At 47.8% G+C, this 27,004-nt stretch overlaps 2 protein-coding genes across 8 annotated transcripts in view; one reads left to right on the top strand and one right to left on the bottom strand.

Moving 5' to 3' along the window:
• LOC135920464 (uncharacterized) overlaps nucleotides 1-27,004 on the bottom strand; it is an 84,294-nt gene that overhangs the window by 16,377 nt on the left and 40,913 nt on the right. The gene's annotated exons all lie outside the window — the stretch shown is intronic.
• LOC135920430 (high-affinity choline transporter 1-like) lies at nucleotides 1,102-26,082 on the top strand. 3 transcript variants are annotated; one of them, XM_065454704.1, is made up of 10 exons: nucleotides 1,102-1,362; nucleotides 1,433-1,540; nucleotides 2,626-2,781; nucleotides 4,755-4,903; nucleotides 9,335-9,484; nucleotides 11,716-11,845; nucleotides 13,589-13,806; nucleotides 16,112-16,310; nucleotides 20,228-20,589; nucleotides 25,550-26,082. In XM_065454704.1, the coding sequence occupies exons 1-10, from the start codon at nucleotides 1,143-1,145 to the stop codon at nucleotides 25,802-25,804; spliced, it is 1,947 nt and encodes a 648-aa protein (XP_065310776.1). In that variant the 5' UTR covers nucleotides 1,102-1,142; the 3' UTR covers nucleotides 25,805-26,082. The 3 variants fall into 3 exon arrangements, with proteins under 3 accessions (XP_065310776.1, XP_065310777.1, XP_065310773.1); XM_065454705.1 differs by having other exon boundaries at nucleotides 11,716-11,866; nucleotides 20,228-20,547; XM_065454701.1 differs by having other exon boundaries at nucleotides 11,716-11,866.

The raw sequence follows: 27,004 nt of genomic DNA, 5'->3' as shown, positions 1-27,004 counted from the left end.
CTTGTAAAAGAATTCAAGCAAGATTACAGAATAGGTAGAAGAGAATCAAGAGATAGATTGTGAATAATGAACTTATGAAAGATAAAGGAATAAATTAAAGAAAAATTACAACTAATGGAACACAATTTGTTCAAGAAATTGAAACCTTAGGGCCTGATTTTATATAGTATAAAGCTCATGACACCTACAAGAAAATCCTTGATGGCATCGCTAACCATCTTGTCGCTGTGCCTAATAGTCGAGTCCTCCAAGGATATTACATTTGGAACATTTAATCCTATATAAGCAATGCGGAAATCAAGTCATCATGCCGTCATCGTCGTCATCCTTCTGTTGTCTACAACCTCAGAGTTTTTCGACTTACACGAACGAGTTTGTCCATCTGGTAACGCTTTTCAGAACCTTGCAATCGCACTTGCAATCCTACTTGCAATCGCATAACATAAATATGTACAGGTGGGCAAGATCTCCATAATAATTTCTTTCATCTTTATTTCGTTTCCTATATATTATTTAATAAGAAATGAAGAAAAATGAGAGAGCCTCTTTAGTACCGGCTATCCCAGAGACCCATGCACTACTCAAGAAAAAGAAAGCACAAGATAAAAGTACCGAATAAAAAGTATTAAAACGAACGCAGCTGCACACACTACAGAACAACTCACAAGCAAATGAGCATAGAGTCTTCACGAGCATCAGTACCGGAAGCAAGGGCAAGTTATTTTGTGCAGTCACCAAATCATGTAAAAACTTGCATGTAAACCCAATCAGTTTATGCGAACTAGCACTCTGACGAAGTCCGTGAGATTGCTGCAATCATCTGGGCCTGTATTCACAAAAGCCACTTACGCTACAGTTATTCTTAAGAGGAAACTACAGCCAATCCTTATGCTATACATGTTATTAGCGAAGGCGGCCAGCCAATGGCAAAAAGCCCTTACGGGCAAACGTTTTGTCAATTCAGCCCCCGATAACCATGCCCACTGTGAGTATGCACTACGTTGATCAGCAGCAGCAGCCATGGTTTGAAGCATCATCATCATCATCATAGCGACAGGTGATCACATCTGGGTCTCGCTCGACCACGCGCAGTCTCGAGGGTGCAGCGCGCGAGGGCGGCAGAAGAAGAACGATCTTGCGCAATGGCGGTCTACCTGACCGCCCTGGTCGCCGTGATATTCTACTACATCGCTGTTATGTGCGTCGGCGTGTGGTCGGGCCGCAAGCTGCACAAGAACGATGGTCAGCGAGCGAGCACCCACGAGTCCAGCCGCTCGCACGCGTTGCACGGACGCTTCGTGCAGAAACTGTTCCTGGCCGACGGGAGGCTGTCGGTCTTCCTCGGGGTATTCTCCATGACGGGTGAGCCACCACTGCACCCGGCGTACTTTTGAGAGCGCGTTCGTTCCGCGATTGTGTTCTTTACCTGCAGCGACCTGGGTCGGTGGTGGCTACCTCAACGGAACGGCCGAGGCTGTCTACACTGGCGGTATCGTGCACTGCTATGCTCCAATCGGGTACGCCTTCAGCCTCATGCTCGGTGAGTAGATGCCGCTTTAATTAGAAAGAATAAACTATCTTGCTTCCAATCAGAGGTGGGCCGATGCCTTCATCTCTTTTCCTCCCTCATCCTCAACGCCCGAAACTCATCCTCGCTTAACCCCCGTCCTCGCCGTATTAAAGTTATTCCCTCACCTTCAACCTGTTTCGTTCAATAAACGGGCTTTGCCAAAATCTTCAAGGTTGAGGTAGATTCATGAAACGCAACGTTGGTATCCAGCCGAGAGTTGGCTCGAAAGTGCAAAACATACTCTCTGGCGGACATTTACACGGCGTAAGAACATTCATTCGCTAAGTTGCCTTAGCATCACGAAACCGCTTTTTCCACTCCAGTCAACTCGAGAAAAACAATCTGGGTTCCCCTGGCACACCAATCACGTGACACGCGTTTGACAGCAGAGCTGCTGTCTTTTCTACAGTTACCCTTCCGTAAGCACAGTTTCACCTTCGAGATTTTTAAAGCACTCATTTGATGAATGAAACTTCATGCCAATTGAATTACAGAATTAATTTTTCCAACGCGCTGCCAATTGTTAGCATCCTAGTTAGCTCAGATGCTAAACAGACTGCCACCGAAGGGCGATGGTGTCGGATTAGATTCCCGTGCCACAATGAATGTTTCATTAACTTCGGGACCCGCCGTGGTTGCTCAGTGGCTATGGTGTTGGGCTGCTGAGCACGAGGTCGCGGGATCGAATCCCGGCCACGAAGGCCGCATTTCGATGGGGGCGAAATGCGAAAACACCCGTGTGCTTAGATTTAGGTGCACGTTAAAGAACCCCAGGTGGTCAAAATTTCCGGAGTCCTCCACTACGGCGTGCCTCATAATCAGAAAGTGGTTTTGGCACGTAAAACCCCTATTATTATTATTATTATTAACTTCGGAGCTTTCTTTACCCAGAAACCCGCATGAGGGGGTGTTATCGGAAGTTTCTTGCTACTAAACGACGTTCGAAAAAGGTAGAGCCAACAGATTGACAAGATGCTTAGCCTTCTCCAATGCAGCAACTTTTCCTTTCCAACGTCCCTGTCAGACACGCCCTCGACGATTCCCCCTCGTTGCAGGTGGCTGTCTGTTCGCGAAGAAGATGCGAAAGGCTAACGCCATCACCATGCTGGACCCTTTCCAACAGCACTACGGCCGTTGGATGGGCCTGTTACTCTGCCTGCCAGCCGTGTGTGGCGAAGTATTCTGGACAGCCGCGATGCTGGCGGCGTTAGGTGAGCAGGCATCGTTGGCATGGTCAATATAACGTCACTTTGAAAGTGAAGCTTTAAAGGTGACACATTCAACAAGGCAAACATTTACTAACCACTTTTCCGGAAATGCAGAAGCTAAAGTTTCTTTGCTGAAAGGAGTTTATATAGGGTGCTTCAAAATCAAAGCATAGAATTGATTTTGTCTATTAAGTTTATCGTGAAGGGATGGCGAAAGAAGGAAACAGACGTCGACCAAGGCGAATTTTTTTCTTTTTTTCCTTAACTGACACAATGGATGACGCAATGACGAAACTTCACAATGAAGAGCGAAGCAGGAAGGGAACCAGGTTATATGCGGTTGAGTACATGACGTAAGGTCCGGGTGTATATCGGATTAAGTTTTGCGTCGTTACGATTCCAAGTGTGTGCCGTTGTCGGGATATGGAGTGACTCAAGAAAAAGCCGTTGACATAGATTTATTTCGCTTGCTAGGGCGCAGGCGCTGTCCCAGCCCATGTAGTAACCCGTGGAGTCAGCATGTTCTGCAAGGGCGCTGGACGCCACACGGTGCTTGTATACGTCATATCGATGTTCTTTGAATCTTCTTTCGAAATTCCCGCTTTCACCGACGTATTTGTAGTCACACTGGGCGCCGGGGATAGCAGACACTACGCCAGGGAGCTTCTCACGTGGCAGACGGTCCTTAACGTTCACGAGGGTATTTATGACCTTACGCGATGACAGGCGGGCTATACCTGTACACAGTAAGGACTCTTGACACGTGCAAGAGTCCCGCTGATGCCTGGCACGTAAGTAACAGCCATCCGTTTAAGAGAAACCGTTGTAGAAGGGTAACGCGGACGGGACAGACGATGCTGAACGGCTGTGATGGAGGAGGCGGGACAACCACAAGCTGCCAGGTCGCGCCACACGGTCTCGTTTTCCAAGACACGGTCTTCTTCATTCGAACGCACGTTACCCGCGCGCCGAAGCAGCGTGGACACGACCGACCTCTTGTGCATAGTTGGATGCACAGAATTAAAATGCAGGTAGCGACCCATGTGTGTGGCTTTTCTGCACACCGCAAATTGCAACCTTTCCAACCGTCCCAACAAGTGAAATAAATCTAAGTCAACGGCTTTTTCTTGAGTAACTCGATATCCTGGCAATATCACGCACTTTAAATCGTAACGACGGAAACTTTAATGAGATCTACGCCCGCGCCTTATACCTCATGTACTCAACCACATATAACGTTGTTCCCTTCCTGCTTCTCTCTTCATTATGAACAAGGCTCCCGTGTGGGGACCGAAACGTCAGTTAAGGGGGGAGGCGGGAAATAGAAAATTCACCTTGTTCTGCGGCTGTTTGCTGTTTTCGCCGTGATTCTTGCAGCCCAGACGAAATTTCGTCAAACTCTTGACTTTATTATGAACTGACTCGCATTCATAAAGTTCGTTATTTGCCATTTTCGTTGTCTTCCGTGGTTTATTCTAGTTTTGGGCTTCATGGAATTGGCATGTGGGAACCGATAACTCGTAGATTGCAGTAATATATCTCGTCATTTCTTTTAGCTTGAAAAGCACATTTGCCAACTGCCACAGAGAGTATTCCGCAAGAGTTGTTGTTTGCAAGTATTGTGCACGGAACTGAGCACTGTATTGTGTATAGGTGCCAGATTTACGCGGCACGATAAATTAAACACACACCGCACCGTACGCCGAGATTGGTTTTTGTCCCTCGGTATGATTTCCTTCGTCCAGTTTTACTCTGGCGCCGGTAATTCGTGGCGTGTGTCCCTTCCGCATCACAGCCGCGATCACCTAAAGCCTGCCTAGAGCACACAGTATTGCTAAACGGTGCTCGGAGTTGAAAAGGCGGTGGTTGCCATTGGCAACCATTGCGCAACCATTGCGCCTGGTTGCCATTGGCAACCAGGCGTTGTATTGCTAAACGGTGCTCGGAGTTGAGAAGGCGCTGGTTGCCATTGGCAGGTCAAACGGCCGGCGTCATCATGGAGGTGAACTCTGCTATATTCGTCGTCGCCTCGGCGTCGATCATCTTGTTCTACACTGCGCTGGGTGGCTACTACTCGGTCTCGTACACCGACGTCTTCCAGATAAGCAGCACAGCCGCGTTCCTGGTAAGGCGCCTTGCTCGCTATCGCGCCATTTCACAGCTCGTCCGTCCGCTCTGAAACTAACTCTCTCGCAGTCTCAACACTTCATTTAAGCAATGTAATTACAAGAAATTCATACAAATTGTGAAATCTGGCACCAGTGTCTGCGGGAGGTGCAAGTGCGGTAGTTCAGTCAGCAAGGAAACAAATTGGCTTAAACTGCGTCCTTCTGGCTTCAAACGACTTCGTGACTTTGAGAACTGGTAGTGAAATTTCGGTAAACGGTAATCGCTTAAACGCAATTACCCTTTAAACCAGAACAGTAGGCTCTCGATTGGTTGGTTTTGTACTTGAACAACGGATAATAAAAAATAACTTACGAAACTGAACCACAGAACCGATCTCTCAAGCTACTAATTAAGCGAGGAATTAAGTGCCGGAAAAATACTGTTGATAAAAAGAAACGCGCTATTATTCGGCTATCCTAGAGCGGCCGGCTTCTGTTCAAGCTCATAGAGGATACAGAGTTGGTGAATGTATTAACCGTACTTTTCTCTACGTGTTAGCGATAGCACAACTGTGGTCGTGGCATATATCACTCTAAAAAAGTTTGCACCCTTTGGGGTGTATATCTGCCACACAACAATAATCGTCATCTGCCTTGATATGCGTTTCCTTTCTTGAAAACGCCGCGCCCGCTACTTTCCGGTCGGGAATGCTGTGTCATGCTGATAACGCGCATGCCGTTCGTTACTGAAAAGTACCGGGCTCGCAGCGTTAAAAAAAAGGAAGCGCATCAAGGCAAATAACGATTATCGTTGTGTGGCAGATATACACCCCAAAGGGTGCAAACTTTTTTTTTAGTGTACAGACTGACCAGGTATATGTATACGTGTAGCCACGTGTTTGACAAGCTTTTGTATATTTTCCTACTTTTTTTTCTTTTTGAACACTTGGGAAATAATTCACCCAGTTTCTGGCGAATCCGTAATTGCGGACTTTGGTCCATTTGAATTTGCATACGCGTAGAGCGCGCCGACGGACGCGCCACTGGTGGCAGCCATGCTAAGTTTGCTCGGGAGGGAGGGAGGCAGCCGTCCACCGTAAATTCATGCGTTGCTGCTCGTGCGTCTCTGTTTGATTCAGGTTTTCGAAGCGAAATATGTAACACCCGTCACTTGTGTGTTTGTCGAAGCATCGAGGCATAGCGAAAAAGATCCAAGGACACCTAAGTAGCAGTAGTGAATGCGGAAGCATTAATTAACGTCCAATTGTACGGCGCTGAGCGATCCTTCTAGTCTCGCTCTGCGAGTAATGTATCACAGTGGTACGTGCTGCGCGAGCTATAAGTAAGCAGCAGCAGCCTGAAGCGCCAACGCCGCATTCCACTGACGCAGCGATGCCCTCTCCCCTCACCCAACGCTTGGCACGCTATCGCGGTGGCGGGTGTTCGCTTTTATCCGCTCTGCTGCATCGATGCGCAGCTTGTGACGTGGCGTCGCGGCCAATGGCGATGCGAATTTAGGTGGCGTTACGCTGCCACAGAGGGCAGACGCCGTTTTTTTAGCGCAATTAGCCATTTGACGGTGTCACGCGAAAGCAGTTCTTGTGTGGTGGGGTGCTCGAATGTCTACAAAAGCTCGCCGGCGACGCGGTTCTACTATTTTCCCGCCAGGCCTCGCATGTGGGAGCGACGGCAGCAATGGATCGCCGCCATTGGGTGGGAAACTTCTTGTTCCAATATTTTCTTTATGACACTTCCGTGGTTGTTGTTTCACTCGATGATGATTACACGGCGAAGAAGTTGATCGCGGCGTCGATGTACCCAGGTTTTGCTTTGGTTTCTTCGCCTTAAGGAATGCCGGTTAAATACATTTCGCTTAGGTTCTCAGTGCCACTTGCCGCTTCTGCCGTTTGTCGCTTCTTTACCGTGTTGTGTGTTAAAGCTCCTGAGGCTTGAAAGCACTGATTCTGTTGGTCTCATGCGGCCCGTTAAATCGTCGCACCAGCTCTCGCGCAGTTCATGTTTTTGGGTCTGTTTTATGCTTGACTTCAACGAGGCTTTCAAAGGGCAACTCTGGCGATTTTTCGATGTCCATTGATCTTAATAAAACGTTGAATATGCGTTCTCTTTTGCACTCTGGTTATCTGTGCCAAAAGTATGGCTGCAAGTCATTCAGTTTTCCTGAAAATGAATTTTAAAGATTGGCTGCGACCTCCACTCGTGACTTTTTATTGGCCACCGTGTGTTTGCGACGTCAGAGGCTACACCGTCATTGTCACTGAAATCGTCGTTGATCGCCGCTGTCCAGTTCGGAAAATCGGTAAAAGCTCCCTGCGTCGTCAGGAGACATCATCAGCTTCGCTTCTCTGGCGTTAGCGCCACGTTTACTACGTGTTTACATTATGACGTCATCGACTCATCGTGACGTCACGCGAAGCAGCTGCCCGTTGCGGTTTCGGCATCTCGTTTATTGGTTATTTAATATTATCGATGAATTTCTAAGCAAACCGAACCACCCTACCGGCGACAGGACAGTCAGTGCCATTTGAAAATGACAATATCCTAACATGGTTAAAGATACACAGGAGTTGCCCTTTAAATCACGCTGTGTTTGATCAGAATGGTTACACACGTGCTTTATTTAACAGCTTGATAGCTGCTGCTCGAGGTCATCTTTTACATTGTGGTTACTTTGGAAAATGTTTTAGAAAAGCTGTAGCTCAGGACTAGGATTGATTTTAGCTGCTGCATAAAATATTGCTCTTCGCTTTCGCCGAAAAACGCTCTTAATACGATTCCGCTACAATTGGCAACAAAATATATAGCTTAAGGTGCAACATTTCGAAATGATATTGCGTGTGCGCCGAAACTTACATGCCTTTACGATAATTGTTGCTTGTAAATTCATAACGATGAAAGGGGTGTCAACCGATCGAGCCTCAAGAACTTCCGAAAGCCACCTCCTTGGAAGCCACAAGCCCGAAGATTAGAGATCGTTTCCATGGATAGCTGAACGGTGGAAGCGCGAGATTTCTTTCTAGCAATTGTAGTGGAAAATTTGCTGCATGCCTCGTAGCCTAGAGATTGCACCGGCGCACGTGCACCGTTGCGATCTCGGAGGCCACACATTTCTCCACACTACACTCGCCCCACCTCATCGCCAAAAAGCACTACTGGCTTGGCGCTCTTTGGCCATACCTGGCCCTTGCGCCAATAAACACCACACATTCAATTTCAACAAAGCATTCTTAAAGGCGCTGCATGAGGTCTCTCTGCCAGAAAGCAGCGTTCTTCAATCGTAAGAGTTGGGAAACTTCCCAAATGCTGCATGTTTCAGAATCTAACACGCTGGTCGACCACCATAGGTGATGTCCAAAACCCAATGTCCATGATGCGTTTTCGGCTTCCAAAATCAATGCTGTCGCATTAAACCAGCACAAGCATAGCCTTTACCATCTGCATTTTAAATTCAGAGGATGCCACTCAATCAGGCGTGGATTTGGACACCAACTACTGCGGCGGGCGTGTTGACTGTGTCATCGCCTGTGGTAAAGCAATAAACTACTATGTATTGCACTTTTTTTATTGTCTTGCGTTGGACAGGGCCGAAAGCGCCGCCGCATTTCGCTAAGTAAACATGCGCTTGCGGTGAATGTTTCTCGTGGCGTAGCCGCCGTCACGGCTTTATTATCTCTGCTGATCATTGCTGACTGCATAATGTATAATGCTTCGTGTAATGTAGTCTAGTGGTTGCGGGACTCATGAGGAGTGCAGTACATGTTCACGTTTGGGGCTTACGGAATACATTTAAAAGGACTTGTTGCCGTTTTGATCGCAGTCGTTATGTCTTCGGCACCTTAAAGAAATACACTGGAAGTGTGAAGTCGGGTTTTCTTTTTTTTTTTTGCTGCTGGACGATGACCCGAATTCAGAACATTTTCTCGGCATATTTTTCATGCTTGATGCTTCTGCAAATGTGAAGAAACTGCAGGGAGTATGTTTAGGTGAATAAAATAATTTGTTTATTTGGTTCTTAAATGTTGATATCATTTATTGCACACACAGCTAGTGCTGTGCACAGTGAAAATTGAGCGTTTTCACACAGTAGATAAGAAGTGTGTGTCATGCAGTCAACTACAGCACAACGCTTTCAACGCAGAACCTGGGGCTCGTGCAGCGGCAATGACGTCTGCAAACGAAATGTGCTAGTGCCTACTGGAAAATTCTACGAACATAGTACGAGAAACGATAACGAGAATTAACGCCTGCAGCATCACTTGCAACGGACATCATCTGCAGGCTAATTGCAACCTACATATTTTACGTACTTCTGATTGATCTTACATTTAACGTCGTCGAAACACCCAGGCGTCCCGAGATTTTAGTTCGCTCAATTACGCCTAGCTTTGGCGTGAAGTTGTTTCACTCCATGCCGTTTTGTTCGCTTGCAGTGGATATGCGTGCCTTTCGCGGCAAAGAGCCACGCCACCAACGCCCTACGGCCTCCTCATAACAATTGGATCGGTGAAGTCTCGTTGAAAGACGTTGTGAGGCTCATGGATGGTTTTCTGGTGACCGCCCTGGGAGGCATACCATGGCAGGTGAGTAGGCAGGCATGAAATTGAGGTGAGGCAGGCATGGAATTCAGTGACGACTGATGAGTCAAGAATGCATGAGAGCATTATAGAAAAAAAAACCGTATGCCCTATAATATCCAATAATCCTCTATGAACACATGGCGATCCCATATAAAAATCTATAAGCATGTTCCACCTCATATGGGAAATGCCCCATATGAATGGGAACATGTGGGCTATATGGGATCACATATGTTCATATAATCACATGGTGCTTGCCCCATATGATGAGTGGGAACACATGTGGGTTCGAATGTTCATATACTAAATATATCGATCACACTCATATCTTAAATGGTATGGGGAACGTAGGGGTTTTACGAGATCCCGATATGTTTATGTGAGAATACTGGATGTGGGACGCGCGAGTATTTAATGCGTTAGCATTCTTTGCGTACTTCGCGCACTTTTCGGGGGCTATCTATATTAGTTTGTTTGTATCTGTTTTCTCGCCTACTTGTGTCACTGGGCAAATCTGGGTCGAACGGGTAGTGCATCGGGCTGCTGTGCTGAGGTAATGCAGTTCCAAGTTGGCCATGGCACCCACTTGTGTCAGTAAGTATGTGGCGATTTCAAAGTACGAGTCACTCTTCAACGAACCCCTTTCACGCCGGCATGGGTCACAGTAGACGCGGGACTCGGCAGGTGCCGCTGTATTAAGAAACGCTTGGACACCGACTTTGAGCACCGAGTATGTGCCAAATGTTAAAAATTAAATTATGGGGTTTTCCCTGCCAAAACCACGATCAAATGATGAGACAAATGATGCACGCCATAGTGAAGGACTCCGGAGATTTGGACCACCTGGGGCCCTTTAACGTGCACCTAAATCTAAGTACATGAGTGTTTTCGCATTTCGCCCCCATAAATATGGGTATCTGCCGCTCGGTCAATCTCGGTCTTCAATGAACCTCTTTGGGGCCAGCTTGGGTCACTGTGTATATGTCAGTGTGTGTGCCGCTCTTCAGCTTGGGCATCTAGGTATGTGGCACTGAGGATGTGCCACTCTGCAATGACGAAAAAAAAAATCCCTTAAATTTATCCGAACCTGAGCGTAATCGAACCCACGTCACAAAGCCTCCTCGAGAATAGCAACGGTTTTCAATTACCGTCTTTCACGCCAACGCTCCAGTGAGCTGCGCCATGAAAGCACTGGGTATGTGCCACTTGTCAACGAACCTCTCGCCAACTTGGATCACCGAGGATGCGCCACTGAGAGTGCGGCAAGCGAGGAAACAATTCACAGCGTTCGCGGGCACCGGCGCGCCACGCTTCTCGTCTCGGAGGCCACACGCGAACTTCTCGGCAACGCCACTAGGTGGCGCGTCAAAGACAGAGAAGCGCGAGAGAGGAGCCTGGTTGCCGCATGCCACATTTCTCAGCATTCGCATGCACCATCGCACCACGCATTTCGGAGTCCACGCGCAGGCTTCGCGGCGGCGGGGCTAGATGGCGCCAAATGTTCATAGGGAAGTGTGAAAGAGGGTCCCCGCTGCAGTACACGCCTCGTACACAACTCGTTTCGACGGGGGTAATTCGTTCTGTCACTGACGTAATAGCTCTGCAGAAACCCGCAAGGTGGAGAGAAGTAATTAATAAAGGGAAAATGAGACATCCACCCAAAAGGTAACGAAACGCTACAAAGGAAACCCAAAGGTTTCCTTTGTAGCGCTTAGCTGCAAATAGTGGTGTGAATTACAAGAAATCAGGATTGTGGCACCTTTGTTACTGGCTGTTTTAAAGCTGTAAGCTTGATGCTTCAGTTTGTTCACATCTTGAAATTCTGAGAACATTTTGTAAATGTTGATGGCGTAAATGAAGGATGTACTTCAGATGCACCGGCAGCTTTATTTAGATTTTTTTTTCAGTGCAACATAAAATTTGCTGCAACGGATGCTGAGCAAAATAATTTGTCCATTCCCATGTACTTAAATAGGAGCTCCCGAGATAGTCTCCTCATATGTGTCGCTAGTTACGCACAGCCCGCCTTTTTAGGAGCCCTCTATTCTATAAACACTATATTGAGATATGGAATGAACGCAAGGAAAATCATAATATTTGCAACAGCGGATACCCAGCAATTAAGCTTTAAGGTTGTCCCGGTTTCGCACATTGGTCGCTGTTACTGGTTTTATTTGCTCCGTCATGCCGACGACTGTACTCATTCGGAACGCCGTGCGGCACGTCGGGCGCAGGTCTACTTCCAACGAGTCCTTGGCAGCGAGAGTCACTATGCTGCCAGGATGTTTTCGTACCTAGCTGCCATAGGATGCCTGTTCCTGGCCCTGCCACCAGCGATCCTCGGAGCCATGGCCAAGACCGCAAGTCAGACGCTCTACTTACTATGTAAACCAATTTGTACCCTTAAGGGTGCTTTCTGCTTAACTCACACCCTTATAATATTTAATACGTAAGCATTCTATGGCGAGTACTCCAGCAAAATCTGCCGGCAACGCGAAAAGAGTCACACCCGTTTTCTGCAAAATAATTGAATAATTGGTGAAGTTACGACTTTTAATCGTCATAATAGTGCAAGTGTAGATGACTAGTAGAGTTAGAATCGATAAAGAAGAAACGCAAAAGGAAAAAAAGTTATCGTTTTTCCCCTTGAAATCTTTCTTTCTCACATTGCTGGCGTACGTGCAAAGAAGCGTGCTTTGAGATAGCGGAGTATAAAAAATGATGGAATAGCTCATTGGTGGATGTGATAATAGTGTAATAGTAGATCATTGTTAGACTTTAAAGAAAGAGAAAAGTGGTGATGTCGCCATCACTGCGTCAAGATGGTAACAAAAAAAACAAAATAAAAATAAAGTAAACCTGTGGTGCCGAAAAAGAAATGGCTCATGCTTAACTCTTGCAAACGTAATTATCACGACCGAAAGGTCTGTTTGGCTTGGTTTTGCAAAACCTATGCACACAGTGTTTTGTTAAGGTTAGGCCACAGTCTTCCACACAAGTCACACACGCTGCCGAACGGTTTGTCCGTGAAGTCGCGGTGAAACCTGGCCGTCGCAGTCGAGCTTGCCGCCAGCCGAAGGGTGTGGTTCGTCAAACGTTCATTGTGGAAGCTGCTGCTTGTAACCACGGCTTCGTCTCCTTCTCCTACTCCTTGTTCCTGTTGCTGAACGACGGCGGCCGTTGCAGTAGCTTCGATCTTGGCACGCTTCCGCGCATGGTAAGCTTCTCTGTAAAGTGTTAATCTGACCTCCCTTTGCTCCGGTGTTACGGCTGGCAACTTTGCCTTTGCTCGAGATTTCGCAGCCTGCAGTCTAGCTATTTCTACAGGATGACTGGATTCAGCCTGTCGCTTGCACTGAAGCGCACGCACAGACGGCCCTGCCCGCGATTCATCCACGGCGGCACTGAGCGACCAAGTGTCGGCGAAGCAGCCGTACCCACGTGGTACCACAGCGGCGAGGCTCCGAGCGAGCGCAGCTGCGACGCCTCTCCGTTAATACCTCCGCAGCGAATCACGTGGCGTGACGTCACACCTACCACGCTAGCGCTCCGGTGGCTCAAGGTCATTGCGACGCGATGAATGACCTTGCGAGACATGGCGTAGTAGAGCTGTCGCTCTAAAGAACGGTTGTAACTGTGTTTCGGCTCACAGGATACGATATATCTGCATAATAAATAAATAATGGGTCCCGCAATCATATTTAATCGTTATAATAGTGTAACAGTAGACTAGTAGCGATGGGGAGACATGCATAGCCTTGCTAAATAAGTAAACAAAAGCGAAGTAGCAGCCGAGCCAAAGAATGCTTGCGCTTGAATCGACAATTTTCTCAGAATTTTCATAGCATTCCTTATGGGTGGTACGGGTGGGAGCTACAAACCGACTTCCCAGGATCGGCTTACGAAGCAACCACCTTTGATTACCCCCATATATCTCCGGAATCTCTACTCGGTGAAATGTCGAAAATTACCCCAAGAAAGTAGCTAAGGAATGCTCCGCTTTAAAACCAATTTCTTCTGTCTCAGCGAACTAACCGCGTGGAAGTTCTTTAGCTGGCAAGAGGTTCCAGCAGAGCATGCATGCCGCAACGTTTTCTCGCTGCGCAGACTTCACGGCGGTCGGCTACCCGGGACCGGCCATCCTGCGCGACCGAGACAGCTTGCGAGTGCTGCCTTTCTCGATCCGCTACCTGACGACGCCCGCGGTCTCCGTGCTGGGCATGATCGGCATCCTGGCGGCGGTCATGTCGTCCGTCGACTCGTCCATGCTCAGCGCCTCCGCTATGGTCACCTGGAACGTCTACCACGCGCTCATACGGCCGAAGGTACATGAATCAAAGCACCTGCAGCGGCGCCTCAGTGGCTACGGGGTTATCCTCCTGAACGCGTGGCTGCCGGTTCGATTCCCGATTTATGCGCCAGCATTCAAGTAGGTGTGGAACGCAAAGGCGCGCCATGTCAGATTCAGGCGTGTTCCTTCCCACTTTATTGCTATGGCAACTATATGGACACTCCAGACGCATTTACGCCGTCGCAATGATGTTTCGTGCGATAACGGCGCGGACTCGCGCTGTGTGCTGTGGGCGCGAGTGGAAGCAAAAGTAAGCCGAGAAGGATCGTGGCTCGATCTCGCGCACGCAGTGGAGGAAGGCGGGGAGGAAGCGCGTCTTCTTCATCGCGGGAGAGGGGGGTGGGACTGAGTGCGGCCGCGTGAGCACTATCTTGAAAGCGATCTCCGGAGGATACGGAGTCTAGGCTGTGGTCGAGGCGCGCCGAGGGCTGATGGCTTCGTGTGCATTGTGTTCTCGCCGCTTTGTTCGCGTTGAAGCGAGAGGCAGCTCGAAGGGCTTTTCGCTCGCCGCTGCTGCCACTCTTTCCCACACCAGCGTTTTGATAGCGAGCATCCGCGGTCATTTAATGAGATGCGTTCATGTTAGCCAGTGCGTGCGTAACATAATGCTCGTTAATTTAGTTAGTACGAGAATGTTTACAAGCTCATCCGGTCGATAAATCTGCTATACTTCGTATAACTGTCGAATAATTCGCTATCCCAATTGTTGCTTCGCCTTGCGGGCGAAACTTCGCGTAACAAAAGAAAGCAGATGCCGCAGTTTCACCAGAAAGGCGAAGCATCGACTGGATTAAGAAATTATTAGACAGGTATGCGAAGTAAGGATAGTAGTTTTATTGACTATATACCAAACAAAATTACCTACAGCAATGTAAATGTTCGAGGGAAAGAATACGTTAATTTTGCTATTGACCCTGTTGTTCTAAGTTAGCACCAAAGCGTGACAAACATCATTTCGTCCTTCTTTTCGTTTGTTGTAGCCGTACACTCTATGAATGCGTTCATTTTCAATCAATGTCATCCGACTAGTGCCAAAACGCGAACCCTTCTTGGCACTGTGCCAAGACATCGTACTCGGCACTTTATATAGCCACCGACGCCTGGAGGCGAGTCGCAGAAAATCAAACGAAAGCGAACGATGAAGAATTCACTATGAAGTTTGTTGTAAAAAAAAATTAGCTGTAAAGTAGGTTCAGCTTAATGTAAGCGTTCCAAATCTATATTTAAGCCAGCTTTTGATAACGTCTTAAATACGTTCTGAAAATGGATCTGCGTATCCTCTAGAATGGATAATTTAATTCTTAGTACCATTTGTAGAGAACCTTTTTGAAAACGCTTTGATGACCTGTTCTAGATTGTCTCAGATTTGTTACCTAATTCGGACATTAGGTGATACATGTTTTAACAACGACGCGTTTTATTTGCGTCTTCTTTAAACCGATATTTTCTCTCGGATAAACAATATATAAGAACATTCTGTATATCTAATGTGCCTGCTGGGAAGTTGCTCTATTTGGCTATAACAATGGAACAGCTGAGTTCATTTTTCTGTTAATAGTTCATAACGGAGGACTTGGCTGTTAAAAAAACTTTCGTGTACTTAGACTTACGTGCACGTTAAAAAAACCTAGGTGGTCGAAATCAATCCGGAGTCCTCAACTACGGCGTGTCTCATAACCATATCGTGGTTTTGGCACGTCAGACTGCACAATTTACTTGGATTTTTTAAATAAAGAATGCGCCTACGATTACAGTACTAGCTAATGCGTAATTTTAGCAGAGCTCTATACGTGCTTCATTTAGTGATGTATATTGACTGGCGCGGACAATCTGCCTCGTGCGGCACGTTGCAAACGGAGCGAAGTGTGGCGCGGCTGCCTTGCTAATCTGGTGATCGCGAGAGGCAGCGCGTGGGCGACGCGTGGGCGCGATTCACTGCAGCCGCCGCAGACACGCCTCCCAAACGACGCGCACTACTCCGGCGCCACCTCGTAGCCATCGTCGCCGCACTACGCCTTTCTTCTCACGTTTTCACCATACCCTCCTCCTCTTTCCGCCCCATGTTCGCGCTGCCCCTTCTTCCGCTTTTCTGCTCGCGTCTTTCTTTCATCTCCCGCTGCGCTCCGGGTTCGCTCTTTCACGTTCGCCCGTTTACGTCGACGCTCGCCGCAGAAACGGATGCCTATGAGCTGCGCTCTAAAACTGGCTAGAAAGGGGATTGTACCACTCAACGTTCTGCGCGTCTGACGAGGATCGGCAACACGCACTCGCGCACGCAGGCCTCCGAGAGCGAAGTGGCGCTGACGCTCCGCCTCACGGTGTGCGTGATCGGCGCCTCGGCCACCTACCTGGCGCTGTCGGTGCAGTCGGTGTTCGACCTGTGGGTCCTCTGCTCGGACGTGGTGTACGTGCTGCTCTTCCCACAGCTCGTGTGCGTGTTCTACCTCAAGGGCACCAACGCCTACGGCTCCGTCGGCGGTGAGAGATCTGAAAATCGTGCCGCCAATCCCGTACATAGTCGCAAGCGGTGTTTCAACAATGGGGCGCACTGATCGATTGACACTGTATCACTGTTCGCGCACCTACGGATTAATATCGTCCCCATGCAATAGGTGGCGTGCAAATCCACGCACCAGTGGCGGCGCCCGCTGGATAAGCAGATGCAGGTCTTGAAGCAGGCACGTACCCAGGGGGGGGGGGGGGGGGGCCCCGGGGGGGCCCGGGCCCCCCCCCCGAAATCGAGTGGCATACCCCCCCACCCACCCACGCCACCACTCCTCACACATTCCTAAAGCGCCGCCAGATCAATGTTGAGACTTGGCAGCTATTAATCGGTCAGCATTATGCTGCCTTTTTCACTCCTTTTAGATAGCGGTAGTTATCGGCATCTCTTGTAATGTGAAGGACAGTTTTCTCATAGATTCCGCACCCGTGCGATTAACTAGAGATGCTTTCATTTGTCACCATCTATTCAACCGTCACGCGCATAGCTGTTGCTTTTGTTAGTTCAACTTTCTTTGTTTAGGCTGATCCTGGGACCAGGAGAGGAATGCGGCTGTAACTGAGCTGGTCTGTACTATCGTGGAACGAGTTGCGGCCGGAGAAAACGCCAATTGCGTTTAACTTTTCCCTTTGCTTCATTATTTCCTTGAGTTACGGCTCGCCGCGAGGCTGCCAGATGCCCGCAACCATATACACGTGATATGGGTTAGATAAGGTGGGAAATAAAATAATGTGAAAGTGTGTCCATCATGATACCTTGCAACAACCCTTAAAACCATAAGCAAGATGACTGTCGCCCGTCACCTCGTCTGTTTTTCCCTAATTGTATAACACTTTTCGTGCAAAATTGGCAACTGGAAACAAAAATCGCAAGGAGTTGAGAAATGAAGCGATCTACTGAGGCACGGAAAGGCAACAACCAAACTGCAAGGAAAAGCGAATAATAAAAAAGTTAACCGTTGTTTATGAGAATATTTATGGATCAACATCTTTTTATTTAAAAAGGAAGTAGAGAAAACGCTGCCGGAAGTGGAGAACAATTACTTGCTTTGAATGACGCTTCTACAGTTATCGGTCGAACCGCCTCATGTAGCCGCTTCTTTGCTGTGCTTATGTGGGTGTTTTTCTAACATTTCGTGGTGAGTGCAGTACATCTAGAATCGGAGAGTCCTGCGCTCTACGCGGTTGTGTAAGACTGGCGGCCGCACAGCGTTACGCAATTCGCGGAGCTGTCAAAACTGATCAACGAGGCGAAAATAACTGATGTTCGAAACTATAACATGAGAAAGACTGAAGAAGCCGTAAAAAATGAACGCAGCCTGAAATCAGTAAAAAAGAAACCTGGCTTGGGACAAACCATGATGTATACACTAAAAGATAATATCATCAGCAATCTCGAAGATATAGTAAAAGCAGCGGAAGAATTGTAAGCTGACCTGTCTACAGTATTAAGAGGAGTCACGATACCTCACTTAGAAACAGTAATGAACAGGATACAGAAACTCTCCTATAACCAGCCATGAGGTCAGAAGGGCCCTGCAAGAAATGAAACGACGAAGAGTGGGAGGAGAAGGTGGAATAACAGTCGATTTAATCAAAGATGGAGGAGACATAATGCTTGGAAAACTGGCGGCTCTTTATACGAAGTGTCTATCGACTGCAAGGGTCCCAGAAAACTGGAAGAATGCAGACATTATACTAATCCAAAAAAAGGAGACGTTAAAGAATTGAAAAATTATAGGACCAGGCATTAGCTTGCTCCCAGTATTATGTAAAATATTTACCAAAATAAACTCCAATAGAATAAGGGCTGGATTTGTCAACCAAGGGAACAGGCTGGCTTCAGGAAGAGATACCTTACAATGGATCACATCCATATCATCACTCAGGTTATCGCGAAATCCGCAGAGTACAATAAGCCTCTCTACGTGGCTTATATAGATTACGGAAAGGCATTTGATTCAGTAGAGATACCAGCAGTCATAGAGGCACTACGTAATCAAGGAGTACAGAACGCTCACGTAAAAAGCTTGGAAAATATTGCTACATGCGTGTGGTATTTGTTTGTTTTAACGAGGCGCGTGGGCGCCATCACTCCAGAAAAGAGGAGGAAGAATGAACTGGGCTCCCGCTGTGAATCTAACCGGTCAGCGCGCTGCAACCGTTGTTGTAAATATAATCTGTAAGTACTTTATCGTCTTACTGACTTTTCCTTCGCGTAAGAATATCTACAGAGGTTCTACAGCTACCTTAATTCTACATAAGAAAAGCAGGGAGATACCTATAGAGAAAAGGGTCATACAGGGAGACACAATTTCTCCAAAGCTGTTCACTGCGTGCTTAGAAGAATTCAAGCTATTAAACTGGAAAGGCTTAGGAGTAAAGATCGACGGCAAATATCTCAGCAACCTTCGGTTTGCCGATGACATTGTTCTATTCAACAACAGTGCAGACGAGTTACAACAAATGATTGGAGACCTTAACTGAGAGAGTGTCAGAGTGGGGTTGAATATTAATATGCAGAAGGTGAAGATAATGATAAATTGCCGGGCAAAGGAACAAGACATCAGGATCGCCACTCGGCCACTAGAGACTCTGAAGGAGTTCGTTTGCCTAGGTCAAATAAACACAGGGAACCCTGATCATGAGAAGGAAATTCACAGAAGAATAAAAATAGGTTGGATCGCATGCGGCAGACATTGCCAGCTCCTGACTGGAAGCTTACCATTATTATTGAAAAGTAAGGTGTGCACTCAGTGCATTTTGCCAGTGCTGACATATGGGGCAGAGACTTGAGATCAAGTTAAGAACCGCGCAAAGAGCGATCGAACGAAGATTGCTAGGCATAACGTTAAGAGAGGGAAAGAGAGCGGTTTGGATCAGAGAGCGAACGGGTATAGACAATATTCTAATTGACATCAAAAGGAAAAAATGTAGCTGGGCAGGTCATGTAATGCGCCGGTTAGATAACCGTTGGACCATTAGGGTTACAGAATGGGTACCAAGAGAAGGGAAGTGCAGTAGAAGACGATGATGGTGCGATGAAATTAGGAAATTCGTGGGTGCTAGTTGGAATCGGTTGGCGGCAGGACAGGGGTAATTGGAGATCGCAGGGAGAGGCCTGCGTCCTGCAGTGGACACAAATCATGATGATGATGATGATGATGATAATGGAGGCGGCGGGCCCCCTCCGAAAAAAAATCCTGGGTACGTGCCTGTCTTGAAGGCTATGTTATTGCTAGGTGCATGCGGCGGGAGTGGTCAAGGGAGACGGGAACATGTCGTAGAGGTCGGGTTTTGGATGCTACCCATATTAATCTATCGTGCGTGCCCTTCTTTAACGCTGCGCACCCTGCACTTTCCGGTAACGAAGGGCATGCGCATCATCAGCGTGACATAGCATTCTCGACAGGAAAGTAGTGAATGCAGTTTTGAAGAAAGGAATCGCAAGCGAGACGGATGAGGGTTGTGTTTTAAGGAACATACTCTCCAAAGGGTGTCGCCTTTTTCCTGAACCATGAGAATAAATGGAGGCGTTGTTACCACGACGTCGAACCGGCGCGGCTACCTATAGTTGTTCGCACAGCGCAGGCGCTGTTCACGTGTAAAGGTTGTTTCACATGGCGCGATTGGGACGAAAAAATCCTCCTGCCGCGCACGTCGCAGAGCGATTTTCACTTAGTTTTCACAAGCGTTTGCGGCAGCGCGAGTTTCGTCGCAGCGATGCGCAAGGTTGTCGCCGCAAATGCCGCAATATATATATATATATATATATATATATATATATATATATATATATATATATATATATATATATATATATATATATATATATATATATATATATATATATATATATATATATATATATATATATAATGTTGATTGCGTAGCTTTCGTCTTCGGGGCGTCTTCCCGGTGGCTGATCGGAGAGGTGTCCATCGGCTTGGCCGGGTACGACAGCATCCGCGGCCACCAGATCCCCTTCCGGCTGGCCTGCATGGTTCTCAGCATGTCCACCTTGATACTGGTCTCCGTGATCACCGCCGTGGCCTTCGAAAACCGCTGGCTGTCGCTCCGCTACGACGTGTTCCATTGCTTCAGCGACACGCGGCCAACCACCGAGGAGTCCGTGCAGTCCAGCGAGAGACACCGTGTCGACGGCACTTTGAGCCACACACTCCGTGACAGAGTCGGCTCCGTCGCCCTGGCGGTAAGGGGCATATCTGGCGGTAAAAGGAGCCGCGACGCTTCTGTACGTAAACATCGCGGAGTGTACAGTCTTTTACAAGGAGTCTGCACGAACGACGGCGACCCGGCACACTGTGAGCAGCGCGCCATGTTGGTTCACACCGCAGCGAGGAAAAGCGCGTACTGCCGCAGCTGCGCGTCTATTAAATGGCACCGTGAGTTCTCGTGTATTGCGGCAAGCAATAGAAGATATAGGCTGAAGACGAAGCAGTTGAAATGTGTACTTTTACGATTCCACATTGGGCGCACGCGAGCACAGAAAGACCAAAGAACTTCCCGAACAGCGACGGCGAGATTGATCCGTCGTTACATATAATATATAATAATAATAATATTTGGGGTTTTACGTGCCAAAACCACTTTTTGATTATGAGGCACGCCGTAGTGGAGGACTCCGGAAATTTTGACCACCTGGGGTTCTTTAACGTGCACCTAAATCTAAGCACACGGGTGTTTTCGCATTTCGCCCCCATCGAAAATCCGCCGTTACAACGTGCGCGGGCTCGCTGTGCATCCTTACAAATACAGGGCCTGTTTCTCAAAATTCCTTACGTGAACCACTGAGTACATGCGTATTTGTCGCGTGAAAACGTGTCGGGTCGCCGTCACGCACATTTTTCACTGTGATTAGCGGGGCGGGGCAGTGTGAAATCGGCGCAAATGTAACTTTTAGCTCGCATCTGTCACCGCATAGTATTTAATTCACAAATGCCGCACATAACAGCGACTTCACTTTACCATACGTTTTCGTCTCGTAGGCCGCCCGTCGACCGGAACTGTTCGACGATTGCAACCGCGACTGGGCTCCGTCATAACACATGGGCTATGCGTTGAATGCATCCGCCGTGGAACCTTACAACTGAGTGGTAGTGGTTAACTTGAATAGTAAAAAAAAAAGGAATGAAATACGAGCCTTAGTTGTGAAGGACAAAGGGAGAATTATAAGAAGTTTGTTTATCAGTGTGACGACGATCACGGTGCCCACCGATGATTGCTTCAGTCTTAGCTCACGCACCTGGTCGTTTGGAAGCAAGCGGTGGCCTTCCGATGCATTGTGCAAATCCAGCTGACTAGTTGTCAAGAAAGCTTCTTCCCAGAATGAAACATTTGTAGATCTCTGACGCGCTGACGCCTAACCATTCGTTTGTAAAACAGCCGCCTGCGCGCCGCGCGAAAGGTTTACCGCATAGATTTACCTCTTGCTCGTATAAATATATAGCGCCCTGTCGATTCCACTGATTCCACTTTCATAAACGATTTAACGATGACCACCATTTTTGAAGCACGTATAATCGCGCAAAAGCAATGCTTCGAAACATTTAGCCCGTCGATGCAAGGATTGCACTTACCAGCTTGTTAGAATTCGAATTCTGGGGTTTTCCATGCCAAAACCACCATTTCATAATGAGGTTCGCCGTAGTGGGGAACTCCGGATTAATTTTGACCAGCAGGGGATATTTAACATGCATCTAATGAACGGGACACGGGCTCTATAGCATTTCGCTTCCATCGAGATCCGGCCGCCGCGGTCAGGATTCGATCCCGCGCTCTCGTTCCTATAGCAGCGCATCCCCATAGCCGCTAAGCCACGGCGGCGGGTTTGCTAGCAGTTGTGTAACGAAACGCATATCATATGCACTCTCTTTGGTCAAACTACACGAGAAAATGAAAGCGTTCCACATAATCAAATATACGGGTATACGCATGAGTGGGGTGCCTATCACTCTCGGCGACAAAGAAGGAGCTTTTTAGGACATAGCATGTGACTCATTGTTGCGGGGCGCATTACACCTACACTACTTTGTAGGGCATGCGCTAAGCCTGCGTCATTACCACACTCACGCGCACATAGCGAAGAAACATGGCTATGCTCAAAAATCTACGATTACCAATGTATATATTTCACCCAGTCTCAACAAAACCTTCAGTTGTGAGTCAACGTTCGTCCTTGTCTTTTCTTCTGTCTGTATGTATTAAAATTGCGCTTCTTCCAACATGAATCTGAACCAACTCGCCCAAGTTTATGTTTTGCTCCACTGAGCGTTCACGTAGTCGGGAGAATCTCTAGTCATAGCAGCATTCGATGTCCCCAGCGCAAACCCCACGTGTTGTGACGAAACCCTGTCGGGGTTGTAGTCATCGAAGAGTTCCGACTGGTCGCCTACGACATGAAAACCGTCAGTAAAATAGAGCCTAGTTTACAAGCCGCGCTTCCAAATTAAATACTATGCAGCGGCACATGCAAGCTTGAAGCAATACTAGTGCCTACCTCACGTCGACAAACTGCAAAATAAGTGAGCATAGTGCCCCGCTTTGAGAACCACAGTGAAAATTGTGCGTGACCGCCATCCGACACGCTCTCACACGACAAATACGCATATGGGCAAATAACCGATGCTTCACGCACCACACGAGATATGTAGGGAACAAAGCTCGTATTTGTTAAGGATTACCAGCGAGTTAGCGCATGCTGACATAGGACTTCAATCGCATCGTCACTGTGCGGAAAGTTTCCCAGTCGTATCGCACTCCTGTGTGCCCACCTTTGGGCGTTCGAGAACCCAAATTTCCGCTGCTTCGTCTTTAGCTCATAACATTTTGTTTCGCGACGGTTTCCGCCACACCTGACAACTCATGACGTCATTTATTCGACGCCCAGCTGCGGCAGTACGCGCTTCTCCTTGAGCAGCCATGAAGTTCGCACCGTGGGTAGAGCGCCGTGAGCAGTGCACCAAAATGGCGCGCTGCCCACCGTGCACCGGTTTGCCGCCATTAGTGCGTGCACCCATATACGGGAGCTGCACGTATGTGCGTTTAGCCAGCATGGGAACGATGGGTGGCACGTATATTTGCCTAAAGTTCGTCCGTATCGCTTTCAATGGCTTTGTGACATTACCAAGCAAAAATGTTTAACACCATAGTGCGTTGTAAATGCAACAATTCCCCGTGTGATTACGCATGTACGCAGGAACTAATTGACTTTGCGTATTTAGAAAATTATTGCTGTTTGGAAACATAGAAAGAAAAACCTTAATAATTACAAAACAAATCTCATGGGAACGTTTAAAGACACTAGTACGAAAGTTAGACGAAGCAATGTGCAGTAACCACCAGCGATCCCAACGCCAGACTTCCCTTTAGTAATGTTTGTAGCAAGCTTAACGGCAACAAGGCTCGTGTATTGGAATCCGCGACTTTCGAAACTTTCCATGAACTACTTCTACAGGCGCATATAGACGAAGTTTTTTTTTTCTTTTTTTTTGCCTTCTTTAGGTCTATCGTGTTTTTAAAGCTGCGAGGAGCATATAAAGCTCACAGGTCTTCATGAATGGCAGCGTTCTGCCTTTGACTAGACTCTGTGACGATCATTTATGCCAGCGCTGTCGTGGCTTCCCATAGCAATGCAGCGGTTATCACTGACGATTTCATTACTCCACCTTAGCTAATCATAGCGTAACATAAACATCGCTGTATATTTGAATCAAGGTATTGCAGAAGTACATGTTCAGCTATTGTTCCGTGAGACTTCTGCTGACTGCGCACGGCCTCATTTCCCGCTGTCTAAATGGCACCTGGCGCACCTTACCTTTGATCGAGAGATGTTTAAATGGAAGGAAAGTCCAGACTTTCTCACGTAATTTGAGCGCAGCCTTCAAAGGATGCAAATTAACGAGCCATATGAATACAGGACAGTCACGCACTGCTGTTTGGCGCCTCCTGGAAGTCGCCGGCAATTTGATAGGTACTTGTACAAGCCACAGTGGCCAGAAGAAATTTATGAGCTCCGAAAACCGAGCAGGATAGCGTGCCCTTATTCCCTGCGCACGGACAGATGTGCGTACCAGTGAATCTCAACTCGTCTTATACAGTCACAGCTGCCAATACACCTAATCACATATCGCCACGTGGTAATGATGGTTAATAATACAGTGGAACATCTGTAAATTACGAAACTAACTTTTATTGGGCCGATTTGTGCTCACAATGGCAAGTTACACTCAGAGCACAGAGATAGTGGCGAACACAGTCGGTTACCGTCGAAATTTGATCGACCGATCAAGCGCGTTGCCTTTATACGCAAATCCTCGAAGGTTCCAGAGTAATCGCTGGTTCCCGCGTGTCTTCCAGCAAGTTCTTCAATTTGCGTCGTACATGAAATCAGATTACACAAGCTTCGGTGGCAACAGACCACACATAGAACCATCGATAACATTCGAGAAACTTCCGATACATGCGGGCCAGTTAGTCCTGCGCTGAGCGATAACATTTGGCAGACGGTGAAGATTAAGCCGAAAAGGATAAACGAGTACACGTGTCGATATCCAGCTTCTCGGTACTGTCATTCGAAAAGTACCGTCAAGCGCAAAAGATCCATAATGAAGTTTGCGTCCCCTAACGCGGCTTGGGTGTGGCTGCAGCAAGAATAATCTCCAACATTTCGTTTATATACCCGCCAAAAACGAAATGAAATAAACATGAACACAGTCGCGGTGGTTGCCTTTATAAAGCCGCAGCATAGCTTTCAGCAAAAGCTCTCACTACGCGTTGTCACAATTGTGAGTGTATCTCAATTTCGGAAGACACAAAAGTCAGGTACAGGCGGGTAAAGGTTACAGCGTGAAATAGCCGAGGCATCAAAAATAATACAATATGGCGCCCCTTATATTTCTATATGTGGTCGGCAAGTGAGCAATGACACTGCCTGAATTTCGCTTCTGATGTCTTGCCATAAAATTGCAGTTAGTGCTTGTATATGCGTAGCTTTGGCTTGCAGGATGGCGTGCTCCCGTCTACAGTAGAGTTAGTATAGAATAGTAAGTTAGTACGGTTACTTGAGTTGCGTGTATGATATAGCTGCTTCAAATCATGCAACAAACTCGGTTGGTAGTTGGCGCATGTCCTGCGTTCTCTTCGATCGCTCGTCCCTATATAGCAAGTGGTGGAAAGATTTCGATCCCACGCAGGGGAGCGATGAAGAAATCAAGCTCGCTTTGGACAGAAGACCCGAGCAACGCGGGAAATACAGCGAGACTGACACAAACCGCAAGCCCGAGCAGAGTACCAAGCGCGACCACACGGACAAGGCGTCCTTTCGGAAGCTGAGCGAGGCCAAGGGAAGCACCGAGAGTGCTCGCACTAGCGAGCGCACTCACGCTTCTACTCGCAGCACCTTCAACTCAGCCAGGAAGAGCAGCGTGGGCAACCCGCGGCAGAAGTAGCGGCTAAAAGAGCGCGGCGCGCTTGCGAAGCAAGCAGCGGGCCACCTTTGTCGCCTGGTACCAGCAGAAGAGGAGGCTGAAGCCAGCAGCGAGAAACATGATACAGCTGCTTGTTTCAGAAGTCAAACTGCTGGTGCCAGCAGCCGGAGGACGCTGCAAAAAACTTTAGTTACTGATGTTAGGCATCGCATATTTGGTGCCTGATGCCTGTAAATAGTACGCGCTGGCACCAGCTAATTAGAATTTGATATAATTAATAAATACGGCATTGACTGTTACAGTGTAGGTCTTATGGCCCAGTGGGGAGATGTGAGTTAACATGGGCGCAAAGAAGAGGACGTACACCATTAGAATCAGCGGCCTATCCAGAGGACGTCGTCCACAGATTTTTTTCTAAAGAATGCAGTTGACGGCCGACTCGGGGTCAAATACGTAGAGCCACGTCTCGAGGGCGTCCCTCGCAATTCATTCGCGTCAGATACAATTGTCAAGGTGGGCCACGGAACCCCGTTGTTAAGAACATAGGTCCGAAAATGCACTGCATTTCCACAGCGGGCCGGGCGCGTGGCGTCTGTTTTGAATGTTGGGCACGTAAGTTAGAGTGGAGGTAGAAGCGTGGCTGTGGTATAAGCTCTCCAGCGGGACAGGACGTATGGATGGATCTTGCTGTACTGGTTCGGACTTTGAGCGCTAAAACCTGAAACAGCCTAGATAGTTGGGTTAGCAGTGGATCCGAGTCATTGATACAACATTAGAACGCTGAGAACAAAGCACGCGTAAAAGGGGAAGCCACTGAAGCCGCTCAGTCGCAGCAATCTGTTTTGTTGCTGCTGGACGCGATAAGGTGTGTGCATGCGTAGGACATGTGAGGGGGAGCTAGGCTGATGCTCCACTAGCGATTGTTTACCACTCCGCCGACTACGTGCACAGCTTCACTCCCCCACAACGGTTACTTCACGCAGAAGGCGTACTGAAGTCTGCGCATCTTCCGCAATGAAGCAGTAAAATATCGCCTATTCTCGAAGCAGTCCCGGCGAACTCTCGGCGGCGACCATTTGACTGGTGTCAACCAACTCTACCTCTATAGTGTTCTAGGATGCCTACAGTGTGCTCGCACGGGCGCAGTACCTGACGCTCTTCGTGTCGTCTTTACTAGTAATATTCAGAAAACGACCCACATACATATAAAACACGTTGTTA

This window comes from Dermacentor albipictus, chromosome 2 (genome assembly GCF_038994185.2).
Source record: "Dermacentor albipictus isolate Rhodes 1998 colony chromosome 2, USDA_Dalb.pri_finalv2, whole genome shotgun sequence".
Classification (NCBI taxonomy): domain Eukaryota; kingdom Metazoa; phylum Arthropoda; class Arachnida; order Ixodida; family Ixodidae; genus Dermacentor; species Dermacentor albipictus.
Note: the sequence above shows the minus strand (reverse complement) of the source record. Positions and strands in the feature narration are given on the sequence as shown.